The 15,505-nt window shown below is 45.9% G+C and overlaps 2 protein-coding genes across 2 annotated transcripts in view; one reads left to right on the top strand and one right to left on the bottom strand.

Moving 5' to 3' along the window:
* The window catches only part of LOC132807989 (uncharacterized), a 233,927-nt gene that overhangs the window by 199,529 nt on the left and 18,893 nt on the right, over window positions 1–15,505 (top strand). The gene's annotated exons all lie outside the window — the stretch shown is intronic.
* Window positions 1–15,505, bottom strand: part of LOC132807978 (zinc finger protein 271-like) — a 28,413-nt gene that overhangs the window by 5,411 nt on the left and 7,497 nt on the right. Inside the window, exon 3 of the mRNA XM_060821867.1 lies at window positions 5,611–6,227. Within this exon, the coding sequence (XP_060677850.1) occupies window positions 5,611–6,227 (617 nt within the window). The remainder of the gene's footprint in view (window positions 1–5,610; window positions 6,228–15,505) is intronic.

Genomic DNA, 15,505 nt, shown 5'->3' with positions numbered 1-15,505 from the left:
ATTGAGTGTTTGGTAAAGAAAAAGAAGGAAGCATAGGTCAGGTATTGACAGGATAGACTGAGTAAATCCTTAGAATATAAAGGTAGTAGGAATGTACTTAAAAGGGAAATCTGGAGGGCAAAAACTGGACATGAGATAACTTTGGCAAATAGGGTTAAGGAGAATCCAAAGAGTTTTTACAAATGCATTAAGGACAAAAGGGTCACTAGGGACAGAATAGGGCACATCAACGATGAGTAAGGCAGCCAATGTGTGGAACTGCAGGAGATGGGGAAGATACTAATCGAGTGTTTTGCATCAATGTTTACTCTGGAGAAGGACATGAAAATATAGAATGTAGGGGAAATAGATTATAACATTTAAAAAATGTCCATATCACAGCGGAGGTGGTGCTGGATGTCGTGAATTACGAAGGTGGATAAATCTCCAGGACCTGATCAGGTGTACCCGAGAACTCCGTGGGAGGCTACGGGAAGTGATTGTCGGGCCCCTTGCTGAAATATTTGTATCATTGATAGTCACAGGTAAGGTACCGGAAAATATTAACGTGGTACCACTATTTAAGAAAAGGTGATAAGGAAAAGCCAGGGAACCTGACATTGGTGGTGGACAGGTTGTTGGAGTGAAACCTGAGAGACAGGATTTACACACATTTGGAACGGCAAGGACTGATTAGGGATAGTCGGCATGGCTTTGTGCATGGGAAATCATGTCTGACAAACTTGATTTGTTACTTCTTCAAAGCACTCAAAGAAGATTGATGAGAGCAGAGCAAAGGACATGATCTATATGGACTTCAGTAAGCTGTTTGACAAGGTTCCTCTAGGGAGACTGGTTAGCAAGGTTAGACCTTATGGAATACAGAAAGAAATAGCCATTTGGATACAGAACTGGCTCGAAGTTAGAAGGTGGTGGTGGAGGCTTGTTTTTCAAACTGGAGGCTTATGACCAGTGGAGTGCCACAACGATCGGTGCTAGGTCCACTACTTTCTGTATTTTTTTATGCAAATGACTTGGATGTGAACATAGGATGTATAGTTAGTAGGTTTGCTGATGACACCAAAATTGGAAGTGTAGTGAACAACGAGGAAGGTTACTTCAGATTACAATGGGATCTTGATCAGATGTACCAATGGACTGAAGAGTGGCTGATGGAGTTTAATTTAGATAAATGCGAGGTGCTGCATTTTGGAAAAACAAATCAGAGCAGCACATCTACACTTAATGGTAAGGCTCAAGGGAGAGTTGTTGAACAAAGAGACCTTGGAGTGCAGGTTCACAGTTTCTTGAAAGTGAAGTTGCAGGTAGATAGGATCGTGAAGGTGGTGTTTGGTATACTTTCCTTTATTGGTCAGAGTATTGAGTATAGGATTTGAGAGGTCATGTCGTGGCTGTACAGGAGAATGTTTAGGCCACTTTTGGAATAAGTGTACAATTCTGGCATCCTTCCTCTTGGAAGGATGTTGTGAAACTTGAAAGGCTTCAGAAAAGATTTACAAGGATGTTGTCAGGGTGGAGGATTTGAGCTACAGGGAGAAGTTGACTCGGCTGAGGCTGTTCTCCCTGGAGTGGAGGTGGCTGAGGGGTGACCTGAAAGGTTTATAAAATCATGAAAATCACAGATAGAGCGAATAGCCAAGGTCTTTTCCCCCAAGATGGAGGAGTCCAAAACTAGAAGGCATAAGTTTCAGATGAGAGGGGACAAGAATTAAAAAGGAACTAAGGGGCAACGTTTTCACGCAGAAGGTAGACCGTGTATGGAATGAGCAGCCAGAGGTAGTGGTGGAGATGGGTACAATTACAACATTTAAAAGGTGTCTAGATGAATAGTTAGGATTTAAAGGAATATGGAGCAAATGCTGGAACTTGGGACTGGGCCAAATTGGAACATCTGGTCGGCATGGATGAGTTGAACTGAAGTGTCTGTTTCTGTGCGGTGTGACTCCAGAAGTCTATAACTGCTATGACCGAAACTAGACCTTTTTAACTGATAATCTTCCTGCTGGATTTTTTTAGTGCACCCAGTTTCAGTCGATTTCTGGGAGGTAAAATTGGCATATGTCCTGTATCCTGGAAATTCTGAAAAATAAAAATAAATAATTCTCCCTGTGAATGGTACAATCCACACCCCGTGATGTGAATGGTACAATCCTCCCCTTCCCTTTCCCTCCTCCACACACCTCCACCTTTGAATGATACAATCGTGCCCCTCTGAATGGTATAATCCTTTACTCCCCCACAGACTTTACCACATTGGTCACAGAAGGGGCAAATGGAATACATTCTCCTGACCTATCCCAGCATTCTCAGCATTGACCCCTTTGGAACTCCAAAGACCCCTTTATGCCAACTCTTTGCCTTCTGCCAGTCAGCCAATCCTCGATCCGTGCCAGTACCTTGCTCCTACACCAGGGACTCATCTTATTTAGCAGCCTCCTGCACGGCACCTTGTCAAAGGCCTTCTGGAAATCCAAATCGCTCACGTCCACTGGCTCTCCCTTTGTCTAACTTACTCATTACATGCTTAAAGAATCCTAATAGATTTGTCAGACATGACCTCCTCTTGTCAAAGCCATGCAGACTCGGGCCTGTTTTAACATGCACCTCCACATACTTCCCACTCTCACCCTTCATAAAACCTGTTAAATTTACCCATTTTTACCATAAATACGTTGTTCCGCTCTTTACAATGAATTCAAGTTTAAAGATTTCATATTATGTATGTACACTACCTTTGCCCCTCGTAATATTTTATCCTTCTGAAGAAGAGATTAGCACAAGGTATGAAACTGACTGTGTGACTGCATCAAGTAAAGGAGTTAGTAAGAATGAGAAAGGAGCAGCTAAATATCTAAACCTACCCATGCAATGGTCAAGAAGGCACAACAACGCCTTTTCTTCCTCAAGATGCTTAAGAAATTCGGCATGTCCATAATGACACTCACCAACATTTACAGATGCACCACAGAAAGCAATGTATCTAGTTGCATCTCACCCTGCTACGGCAACTGCTCTGCCCAGGACCGGAAGAAATTACAGAAGGTTGTGTGCACAGCACGGTCCATCACGGAAGCCAACCTCCCACCCATGAAATCCATGTACACTTCTCGTTGTCGTGGAAAGGCTACCAACCTCAAAGACCCCCTCCCACCCCAGGAATGATCTCTTGTACCATCTTCTGTCAGGCAGAAGATATAGAAGCTTGAACACATGCACCAACAGGTTCAAGAATAGCTTCTTCCCTGCCATTATTAGACTGCTGAATGGAGCTCTCCAATTTGAAATCTAATGTTGACCTTGCTTCTGCGCACCTCCTGTGCAGCTGTAACCCTGTACGCCTCACTCTGTCTAAGCGCAGTATGACCTGCATGCCCTCGTTTGCTCGGATCTGACTGGACTGCTGATAAAACAAAACTTTTGACTCTACTTAGGTATATAGCACAGTATATACTAGTCTAAGATCAGACTGACCTACATACCACTTATTGTACTAACTTTCATGTACCTCTCCAAGAATCGATTAAATATCCCTAATATATCTGACTCTACTACCACTGTTGACAGTGCATTTCACACAGTCACCACTATCTGAGTAAGAACCTACTCTGACATCTCCCTGAAACCTTCCTCCAATTACCTTAAAATTATGCCGAGAGTGTGGTGCTGGAAAACCATAGCAGGTCAGGCAGCAGCCAAGGAGCAGGAGAATTGACGTTTTGGGCATAAGCCCTTCATCAGGAATGAAGTTTGTGGGCCAGGGGTGCTGAGAGATAAATGGGAAGTGGATGGGGTTGGGGGAGAAAGTAGCTGAGAATGCCATAGGTACATGAAGGTGTGTGTATGTGTGAGATGGTTGTTGGGGTGGGGTGGGGGGGGGGCGCAAGATGATAGTTCGGAGGGGGTTATGGTGCAGATAGATAGGAAAAATGATGGACAGGTCAGAAGGGCAGTGCCGAGTTGGTGGCTTGGGACTGGGATAAAGTGGGGGTGGTGAGGAAACTGTTGAAATCCACACTTGTCCTGTGTGGTTGCAGGATCGCAAAGCAGAATATGAAGCGGTCCTCCTCCAGGCATCGGGTAGTAACGGTTTGGCGATGGATAGGTTGGAGAAGTGGGTGGAGCTGATAGATTGAAAAGTTGATGGACAGGTCAAGAGGGTGGTGCTGAGTTGAAAGCATGGGACTTGGATAAAGTTGGGGTGGGGCGGGAATGATGTCTAGCATCTGCAGTCCTCATTTTCTCTTCAAAATTATAGACATTTGTAAGGGGCATGGAGAGGGTGAATATCCAAGGACATTCCCCAGGTAGAGGAGTCCAGCACTGAGGGGGCATAGGTTGAAGGTGAGTGGGGAAAGGGACCTGAGGGGCAACATTATCATGCAGAGGGTGGTGCGTTTATGGAATGACCTGCCAGCAGAAGTGGTGGAGGCTGGTACAATTACAACATTTAAAAGGCATCTGGATGGGATATGAATAGGAAGGGGACAGATGAACATCGGCCAAATGCTGGCAAATGGGTCACTAGATTCATTTAAGATATGGACTGAGGGGTTTGTTTCCGGCTCCACAACTCGATGACTATGTCTACATAGTTGAAACCAATTTCACAAAATGAGGAATAGGTCATTCACCCCTTCCAGCCTGTCCTGAGCTGTGGCCTAACTGCACATATTTCAGTGCAAGTTTCAGAAAGATTTCAGCAGCTCTTTTAAAAAATTGAAATGAGTTTAGACTTCAGTGATGTTTCCGAAATAACATTTTAGCTACTCTCAAATTTTAAAGAGAAGAGTTTCGAGCGAACACAGCCCACATCTCCCACTGCTGCCAGTAACCTTTACAATGTTGATGAAACAATGCAGCACCTGTACTCCTTAAAAATTTACAATTTCTAACGATACCAGCTCCTCATTCACTGCTCCATCTGATACACGACATTAGAAACTTAGTGCAGGAGGCTGGAAGAAATGAGCAGCTTTAAAACAAAGACCATCTGGAGCTCAAAGCTTTCAATGAGAGTCTGAGCCCGGCAGTAAGTTCAGGTAATCTTTATTGTGACCCAACTTTGTTACAGCTTCAGATCCCCCCCCCCCAGCAAAAAGGGGGAGAGAAAGTAGCTGCTTTTTAAACATCTCAAGGTCAAAGCGCACAAACTCCCCCTCCCCCACCCCACCTCACTTTCTCTACTATCGGACAGCACAGAGTTGTCCCTTGGTAATTGGATCCTTGGTACAGCCTTAACCCGTGGGGCCGGGAACGGGGGCAGTGTGGAGTGAAACAGACTGCTGTGGGTCTGGAGTCACGTGTAGGCCAGACCGGGTAAAGGATGCAGCTGGGACGACTGAGTGAACCCTTTCCCACAACGGCAGTTTCTTTCCCTAAAAAAAAAGCAACCCCTCCCCCACAGAAAATGGTTTCATCGTTAGGTTCTGACCGTATTCCAATTCTGCCGCGGTGGGATTCAAACCCAACAGATCCCAGAACTGGGTTGATAGTCCAGTCGATAATGGCACTCGCCGTCAGTCTCCCTGCGATGGCACGTGAAGTCGCTGGTGGCTCCGGAGGTGGGAGGAGCGGGTGAAGGCCTTCCCACACTCAGGGCAGCTGAAGGGCTTCTCCCCTGTGTGGACTCGCCAATGGGTCAGCAGGGAGGAGGAATCGCTGAAGGCCTTTCCGCACTCGGGACAGCAGAAGGGCCTCTCCCCTGTATGGACTCGCCGGTGGGTCAGCAGGGAGGAAGAATAGCTGAAGGCCTTCCCGCACTCGGGGCAGCTGAAGGGCTTCTCCCCCGTGTGGACCCGCTGGTGCCTCAGCAGGGAGTAGGAATAGCTGAAGGCCTTCCCGCAATCAGGACAGCTGAAGGGCCTCTCCCCTGTGTGGACCTGCTGGTGGGTCACCAAAGTGGAGGAACGGCTGAAGGCCTTCCCACACTCGGGGCAGCTGAAGGGGGTCTCTCCCGTGTGGACCCGCTGGTGCCTCAGCAGGGATGAGGAATTGCTGAAGGCCTTCCTGCACTCGTGACAGCTGAAGGGCCTCTCTCCCGTATGGACTCGCCGGTGGGTCAGTAGGGAGGATGAATCGCTGAAGGTCTTCCCACACTCAGGGCAGCTGAAAGGCCTCTCCCCCGTGTGGATCCGCTGGTGCCTAAGCAGGGCAGAGACCTGGGTAAAGCCCTTCCCGCACTTGGGACAGGAGAACGGCCTCTCCCCGGTGTGGGTGCGCCGATGAATCTCCAGGTCAGACGGAGTACGGAAGCCTTTCTCACAGTTACCACACTTCCACGGTTTCTCCATGTCCGAAGCTTCAGCCACAAACAAACACATGTACTGCCCCTCACTGCTGGGAATTCCTCTTTCCAGGCCGTATAACTGTTTCAGGCTCCACACTCAGTGCGCAGCAACAGTAGGGTCTCTCATCCAGTCCCACTGACAATGAAAATGTCCTGAAATAGGAACCAAAAAGGTTTGCTCCTTCTCACAGAATTGTAATCAAAAATCGTGGCTGTCCCAATCGATTGAGTGACTGTCAGATATTGATGTGAAAGTGAGGACCGCAGACAGGGGAGAGTCAGTGTTGAAAAGTGTGGTGCTGGAAAAGCACAGCAGGTCGGGCAGCATCCGAGGAGCAGGAGAGTCAACATTTCAGGCATAAGGCCTTCATCTGTTCATTTTGAAACTTCTGTCTTCAGATCTTCAAATACTCTGGAAAAAGAGATTACAAAAGTCATCTACCCTGCACTGAGTGAAATTCAGAACAAGCTATTCTACTTTCTGTGGAACATTGTTTTCTTTTGTTATTCCACAAAATTGAAAGGAACATCCTTTTCTTTCTTGTTCTCTCTCTCTCGCTCTCTCTCTCTCTGCTCTAACCAATTCTCCTGAAGGTGCTGATTCAGGATCAGAACAGCAAACACATCAAGACTTACACCTTGGATAACTCCACCTGAAAGTTAACATCTTTCACAACACTGGGATACTGCTGAGAGTGAGCAGGTCTGATTTTGGGAAGCAAAACAAAATGTGTCAATTCAGGATAAATCGGGATTGGTTATCGAGGAATAACCAGACACATCAAGGCATTAACACAGGCACCAGAGAGAAACTGAACAGAAGAGATGTGACAAACGTTAGTAGAAAGCCAGAGTCATTAAGATATGCCGCAGAGTAACAGAATCTTTGGTCCAATTAGTCTATGCTGACCAGATATTGTAAATCAATTTAGTCTCATTTGCCAGCACTTGGCGCATATCCCTTGGCCAATTCCCCCTACCTTGCACATCCCTGGACACTATGTGTAAGTTAGCATGGCTATCCCACACAAACCTGCACCTCCTTGGGCACGATGGGTATTTTAATACGGCCAATCCCCCCTCACCTGCACAACCCTGGGCATTATGCATAATTTAACATGGTCAATCCACCCTAACCTGGGCAAAGTTAAAAATCACACAAACCTGGGTTATAGTCCAACAGGTTTATTTGGAAGGACCATCGTTTGGAGCACTGCTCTTTCATCAGGTGGTTGTGGAGAATAAGACCATAAGGCACAGAATTTATGGAAAGACATTTGCGCCCTGCCACTGAAATGTTATATTGAACAAATCTGGATTGTTAAGTCTTTCATCTTTTAGAATGGATTGCAGGTATCATTAATATGTAAATCCCAGAACTTCCTGTAAGGCACCTTCTCAAGATAACATAAGGCTTTATAACAAAAGGTGGCATCTCAGCTCAGACAATGCATTAAAGGTATGAGGTCAGAGCATGGAAACAGACCCTTTGGTCAAACCCGTCTGTGCCAAACAGATATCTGAAGTTAATCTAGTCCCATTTGCCAACATATGGCTCTTATGGTTCTAAACCATTCCTATTCATGTACCCAGCCAGATGCATTTTAAATATAATTGTACCAGCCTCACCACTTCCTCTGGCAGCTCGTTCCAAACATGCACAACCCTCTGCGTGAAAAAGTTGCCCGTCAGGGCCCTTTTAAATCATTCCCCTTTCACCTCAAACATATGCCCTCTAGTTTTGGACTCTCCTACCTTGGGGAAAAAGACCTTGGATATTCACCCTATCCATGCCCGTTATAAACCTCTATAAGGCTGCCCCTCAGCCTCAGATGCTCCAGGGAAAATATCCTGGACCTACTCAGCCTTTCCATGTAGTTCAAACCCTCCAAGTCTAGCAACATTCTCGCAAATCTTTTCCGACCCCTCTCAAAGTTTCACACGTTCTTTCCAAAAGCAGGGAGACCAGAAATGGACGCACTATTCCAAAAGTCGCCTTACCAATATACAGCCACAACATGACCTCCCAATGCCTATACACAATGCTCTGACTAATAAAGGAAAGCATACCAAACACATTCTTCACTATCCTGTCTACCTGAGAGTCCATTTTCAAGGAACTATGAACCTGCACTCCAAGGTCTCTTTGTTCTGCAACACTCCCCTTCACTGTACCAGTCCTGTCTGGATTGCTTGACCAAAATGCAAAACCTCACATTTCTCTAAATTAAACTCCACCTGCCACTCCTTGGCCCATTGGTCCATCCGATCAATTCTAATTTACAGTGAATTCTGCTTCCTCTCTTATTCTCTAGAAGTTAAAATCTCCATCCCACACACTCTCCCTCCTTTCTCACTTTGTAGAACCTAATCCCTGCTGTATCTCATCCTGAAGGGTCTGGTTCATGCTGTTTAACAGGCCCACACTCAGGGGAGATCTAATTGAAACATACAGAATACTGAATGGCCTGGACAGAGTGGATGTTGGGAAGATCTTTCCATTGGGAAGAGAGACTGGACTCGAGACACAGTCTTAGAGTAAAGGGAAGACCCTTTATATTGGAGATAAGGACAAACGTCTTCAGCCAGAGAGTAATGAATCTATGGAATTAACTGCCACTGAAGGCTGTGAAGGCCAGGTCACTGAGAATATTTAAGACAGAGATAGATAGGTTCTTGAGTATCAAGGGGATCCAGGGTTACAGAGAAAAAGCAGGAGAATGCAGATAAGAAACTTAACAGCCACGATTGAATGGTATGAGCAAACCCAATGGGCTGAATGGCCTAATTGCTGTTCCTATATCTGATGGTCTCTTGCTGTCCTGGACACAACTGCATGAATCCAAGTAAGATTCTATTAATCCATTTTTTAAGATTAGAATCAGTCTAACCATTGTGGTACAGACAGCCTCACACAGGGAAACTCACACCTTCAATACGTTATCTGGGACAACATGACAGCAATTGGGAATGGAACTTTTTTAAAAAAGTTTTGCTATTTACATATGAAAGAACTGAAACCAACATGGTTAAATCTAAAAGAGGAGAGACTTAACAAATAACCCAGGTCTTTTTCAATATATAATTTCAGTTACATCCCACTGTAAACTTTTGCTAAATTCAGTGTCTTACAATCTTATTCTTCACAACCACCTGATGAAGGAGCAGCAGTCTGAAAGCTAGTGCTTCCAAATAAACCTGTTGGACCATAACCCTGTGTTTTTGATTTTTAAACTTCGAACACAGAGTGTGAGAATTGGGAGCAGGAGTCGGCCATTTGGTCTTTCGAGCCTGAACCAGCATTGAACAGACCATAACTGGATATGAATCTTCCTATATCTCGGTGATAATCTGAGACTTTCTTCACTGGAGCACAGGAAGTTGAGAAGTAACCTTATAGAGGTTTATAAAATCATGGGAAGTATACATGAGGTGAATGGCAGGTGTCATTTCCCTCAGGTAGGAGTTTCAGGATTAGGCAGCAAATTGTGAAAGGAGAGAGGAGAAAGGTTTTGAAAAGACTTGAGGCAGCTTTTTTTTTCAAATACAGTGGTTCATGTGTGGGATGAATGTCCAGAGGAAGTGATGTTACTTTCAAAAGACATTCGGTTAAATACATGAATAGGAAAGGTTCGGAGGGATATGGGCCAAACACAGGCAGGTGGGACTAGATTAGTTTGTGAATATATTCAGCGTGAACTAGTTGGACTGAGTGGTCTGTTTCTTTGCTGTATGACTCCGTAGCTGTTCTGTACTTGTCTTAAAAACATTTTCTTGCTTTCCCCCATAAACATCCACTTCTTTGTTGCTCAAAACTCAGATGAACTCAGCCTTGAATATATTCAATGACCCCTAACTACAGGAAGACATCCACAATTCTGAACACAATTCCTCTTGTTAATATACCACTTGCCTTGCTGATTGCTTGCTGCACCTGTCTGACAACTGGCAGTGACTGGTGTAGAAAGACACTGAGCCCCCTTTCTACATCCACATATCATTCCCTATTTCCTTGTGCCCGAAACATCGACTATCCTGTCTCTCGGATGCTGTCTGACCTGCTGTGCTTTTCTAGCACCACACTTACTGACTCTAATCACCAGCATCTGCAGATCTCACTTTCTCCACATCTCAGTATATCACCATTTAAATAATACACTTCCTTTCTGCTCTTTTTCACAACTTCACATTGTTGTACTCTTTCTCACATGTTTTCCAATTGTGGTCTTCTCTACATTGGGGAGACTGAGCATAAACTTGGGAACGGTTTGCTGAGCGTCGCAGGCGGGTCCACAGCCACTACCCACTTTAATTCCCCTTCCCACTCCCTTTCTGAAAAGACTATCTTAGGCCTTCTCCATTGCCACAATGAACCAAACAGCAAATTGGAGGAACAACACCTCAAATTCCGCCTGGGTAGCATAATAGCCCAAAGAACTCAACATTGAGCTCTCCAGTCTCAAACCTCACTTCCCATCCCCGCCCCACCCCTCGACTCCCTTCTCAGCCCCTCCCCCTCATTTCCACTCCTCCCTGTCACAAACCAGATTTATTCCTCCCATTCACCAACCAGGTCAGACCTTTCACCTATCCCCACTTCACCACCCTGCCCCCAGGACACTCTTTATCTGGACCCATCCCCAATCCTGAAGAAGGGTTACACCTGAAACGTCGACTTCTCCACCTCCTGCTGTTACCTGGTTTGTTCTGTTCTTCCAGCCTCCTGCCTGTCTATTTTGCCAATTGCGACACAGACGTGGAGCAACGTTTCCAGAGTCTGTCCCCACCTTTCAGTTGCTGTAAGTCAACAACTGAACCCCAGAATGAAAAAAAAATTGGAAAAGGTGGTGAGAAAAGAGAGTGCCGTACTCACAGATGTTGGACAGAGGAAGGAGATTGCAGTCTGGGGTGAAGCTCAATCTTCACTCAGAGAAACAGGAGCAGCAGAAGCTCATAGTCCAACTTCCGCATTCAGACAATGGGGTGGCTCTGATTGGCGGGAGGACTAGACTCCTTCCGGTCCTCCAGTACTCCCTATTGGTCAATCAAAAGAAGATCGCGCGCCTTTTTGTGCGGACTGCGACGAGCATGCCCAGTGTTTTGCTGACACCCGGTGAGCATGCGCGTGGCGTTGCTGACACCGGCAAATATGCGCTGTATGCTCTATCGGGATGCTGGTGTTACTGACAGATTTTAAGTGCCCAAATGCCAACAGGAAAAAAAAGGGGTAGAGCCACAATATTTTTTCCCCGTGTTCGACATTTTATTGCTTTTGCATTTTGTCTCGCTGCTCAACCTTTGTATATCTTTTCCCCTTGTTGAGAGAGTCTCCGCGTGAGTGGACTGTGGGCAGCGCTTTAACCTGTTATACAGACTGAAGAAACATTACACTATTCGCAGGAGAGAGTAACTGTACACGTTTCCTGAGTGTGATCACACTTTCAATTGTTCATCGGAAACACAGCCAAAAGGTCACCAGAACTGCGGAGAAGTTGTGGAAATGTGGGGACTGAGGGAAGGGATTCCATTCCCCGTGGGCGTTGGAAATTCATCAGCTCAGTTGCAATGCGGAGAGGCCTTTCTTCAAAAAATTATTACATTATTTCCCATTGACAAAAACATATTCACGCTGTCTGATTACCTTGAACTTATACAAGTGCCCTGTCGTAATACCTTTGATAATAGCTTTGAACATTTTCCCCATCACATATGTTAAGATTAGATTAGATTAGACTTACAGTGTGGAAACAGGCCCTTCGGCCCAACAAGTCCACACCGACCCGCCGAAGCGCAACCCACCCATACCCTTACATTACCCCTTACCTAGCACTACGGGCAATTTAGCATGGCCAATTCACCTGACCTGCACATCTTTGGACTGTGGGAGGAAACCGGAGCACCCGGAGGAAACCCACGCAGACACAGGGAGAACGTGCAAACTCCACACAGTCAGTCGCCTGAGTCGGGAATTGAACCCGGGTCTACAGGCGCTGTGAGGCAGCAGTGCTAACCACTGTGCCACCGTTAAATGGTTAAATGGTCTGCAGTTTCCTGTTCTCGGTCTGCTTTTTTGAAGAAAGGATTTTTCCAATTTAAAGAAACCATCCCTGAAACTAATGAGGTTTGGAAAATTAAAATCAATACATTAACTATTACAGGGAGAATGCGGGTAAGTGGAGTTGAAATGCCCATCAGCCATGATTGAATGGCGGAGTGGACTCGATGGGCCGAATGGCCTTACTTCCACTCCTATGTCTTATGGTCTTATTTCACTTGCTACTTTCTCTTTAAGAATCTAGGATGAATTCCTTCAAATACCCAGGACTTATCAGCTCTTAGTTCCAACAGTTTACTCAGTACTAGTTCCTTGGTGATTGTAATTTTCTTCAGTTCCTCCCTCCCTTTCAATTCCTGATTTACAGCTCGTTCTAGGGTGTTACTTGTATCCTCTCCAGTGAAGTCAGATTCAAACTCTTCAATTCACCTGCCATCTCTTTATCCTCCGTTACTGAATCCCCATACTCAATTTTCTGCACAACCAACACTTATTTTGATAACTTTTTTTAAGAAAAGCTGAAAAAAAACTTTCCAACCTGTTTTTATAATTTTTTAGCTAACTTTCTAACTCTAATTGCCGTGCTACTGCCTGCATTATTTCTGATATTTTGCCACAGCTCTCAACTCTAGCATCAACCTGTCTGCTTATTCTATTGAACTGACCTTGGTTAAGTGTTGCAAAACACACAAGGGCAAATCTTTCCTCTCCAGAAAGTCTTAGTACTTAACACGATAAGATTCACTTTGAAATATTGTTCATCCAAATTTTATCAAGCACGTACTACAGATTCAACATCCCACAATGACACCCAGTTTTGTTATGATCTTTAATTCTGAAGAGACATTTGAATACCCAGTGATTAACTGAAAGAATTCTTCATTAAGTTCACATTTTTAAACAAATAAAAGTTACCAATTAACTGGAGTAACTTAGCAGAATGGGATGTATGGCCTTAAATTGTAAATCTAGTTTTCTTTACATCCCTGCAAGAGTTCCCATGAATCTTTACAAGAGTCTTGATAGTTCATTCACTTTCTGGGAATAGTGCAAAGGATGCAACATCTCGCTAGGATTCACATGAATCCTTCTCAGGATTCCAAGTATTCCTGGTAATTGTATGTGGGAAAAGATCTGCCACCCTGGCAACCCACAATAGGCCCACAAAAGCAAAATTGGCCAAACTGTACCAAAATACCCAGAATGCCTCAGCACAGACCAAGCAGGCTGACAAGTGAAACTAGACAGCACTTGCAGACAAGGGAATACCTGTACACTTCAAACACCCACTAACAATGAGAATACCACAGCTATCCCAAAGCCCCGAGGGCAGCTTCACAACCCAGCAACACCAAAGCCACACAAAGGACAGGTCAGACAGAGAGGCACCAGCAAGAGCATTGCTCCCAGGACAGGACAATGGAAGCAACTCACCGCTTCAGAGGAGACATTAGCACCTCCCTGCGAAGAGGAATGGAAGCTCCTGATCCATCGATACTGTCAGAATGTTGCTTTGTGTAGAGAATTAGGACATTTCTCTGATAACTGTTTTCTGATTAGCATCATTGTATCTAGATTACTCCATTTCTAGCAGCAACATTTCACTGCCACCCAGACAATTGGCTATGAGGTTGCTTTACTATCCAAAGCCATCCTGTCCCTACAACGTCGCCCTGCCCCCACTCACTCTGACCACCATTACAGATGACCACGACTGTTTAGACATTGTCCAGCAGGTCATCGCCCCATGCCCTGACCTCTCTGAAACATCTCTAGACAACTCTGACCTCATACTCTATACGTATGGCTCATCCTTCAGGCCCTCAGACCACTGCACACTGGCAGGGTATGCCCTCTGCACTCCTTTCACAGTTCTAGAGTCAGTTGCACTGCCAAATGGCATATCTGCACAAACTGCAGAGCTGTTTGCACTCACTAGGGCTTGTGTCATTGCTGAAGGACACACAGCAAAACATTTATCCTGACTCCAGATATGCCTTTGGAGTCATCCATGATTTTGGCACATTCTGGAAACAGAGAGTCTTCATCACATCAGCAGGGAGGCCGCTACAACACGCTGCGCTGATTTCTAACCTTCTGGAAGCAGTTCTGTTACCCTCAGCCCTAGCAATGATCAAATGCCATGCCCATACCTCTACCACTGACCCAGTCACCCTCGGGAATGCCTCAGCTGACACAGCAGCCCGGAAGTCGCACTGCACCCCACCATCTACATCCTGCAGGATCCCAGAATAGTGAAGGCCCCAGTATTCCCTGAGCCCACGGAGGCTGTGCAAGCTACCCAAGAAACTGCTCCAAAGCAGAAAAAGGACAGTTGGGCCTGCATTGGGGCCACACAATCTCCTTCCCTCAACCTGCTAATACACTCTGATGACCGCATCATTTGCCCAAGTGCCCACCTACACACACTGGCCCTAGCATTCCACAGCATTGGCCGCATGGGCAAGAGGGGCATGATACACACTGTAACACAGCCCTGGTATGCACCAGGATTCACTGCTGCTGCCCAAGCCCTGATATCACAGTGCCTCATCTGCCTGCAGAACAATGCAGGGAAGCCAGTTGCCAAGTACCTGCCAGTTCCTGAGGGGCCTTTCAGCCACTTACTGATGGACTTCACACATGCCCCAAAAACAGGGTTACAAGTACATCCTGGTCAGAGACATGTTCTCCAAATGGGTGGAAGCATTTCCCACAAGAAAGGATGATGCATGTATGGTAGTAATATGCCTCCTAAAGGATGTCACCCCCAGATGTGGAGTTCCCAGCAGCATAGAGACGGAGAGGGGGACTCACTCACGGCTTGGCTTGTGACCGGCATTAGCGAGGCACTAGGGATACCACAGTGACACCCCATCCCCTACCAAGCCCAGTCGTCAGGCATGGTCGAGCAGATGAATGGCATCCTGAAGACCACACTGACCAAAACCACCCAGAAAACAGGACTGACCTGGTCAGACGCCTTGCCACTTGCCCTCTGTGCTACACATGCACAGCCAAACTGAGCAGCTGTGCTCACCCCTTTTCAAGGACTTATGGGGCAGCCTATGCTCACTGTCACCAGAGCCCTGACACTCACCACAGACACAGCCCCGCTTCTGACACAAGAGGCCCCACTAGAGTATGTCCAGGCCCTTAGCATT

This window comes from Hemiscyllium ocellatum, assembly GCF_020745735.1.
Source record: "Hemiscyllium ocellatum isolate sHemOce1 chromosome 27 unlocalized genomic scaffold, sHemOce1.pat.X.cur. SUPER_27_unloc_29, whole genome shotgun sequence".
NCBI classification, from domain to species: Eukaryota; Metazoa; Chordata; class Chondrichthyes; order Orectolobiformes; family Hemiscylliidae; genus Hemiscyllium; species Hemiscyllium ocellatum.
Note: the sequence above shows the minus strand (reverse complement) of the source record. Positions and strands in the feature narration are given on the sequence as shown.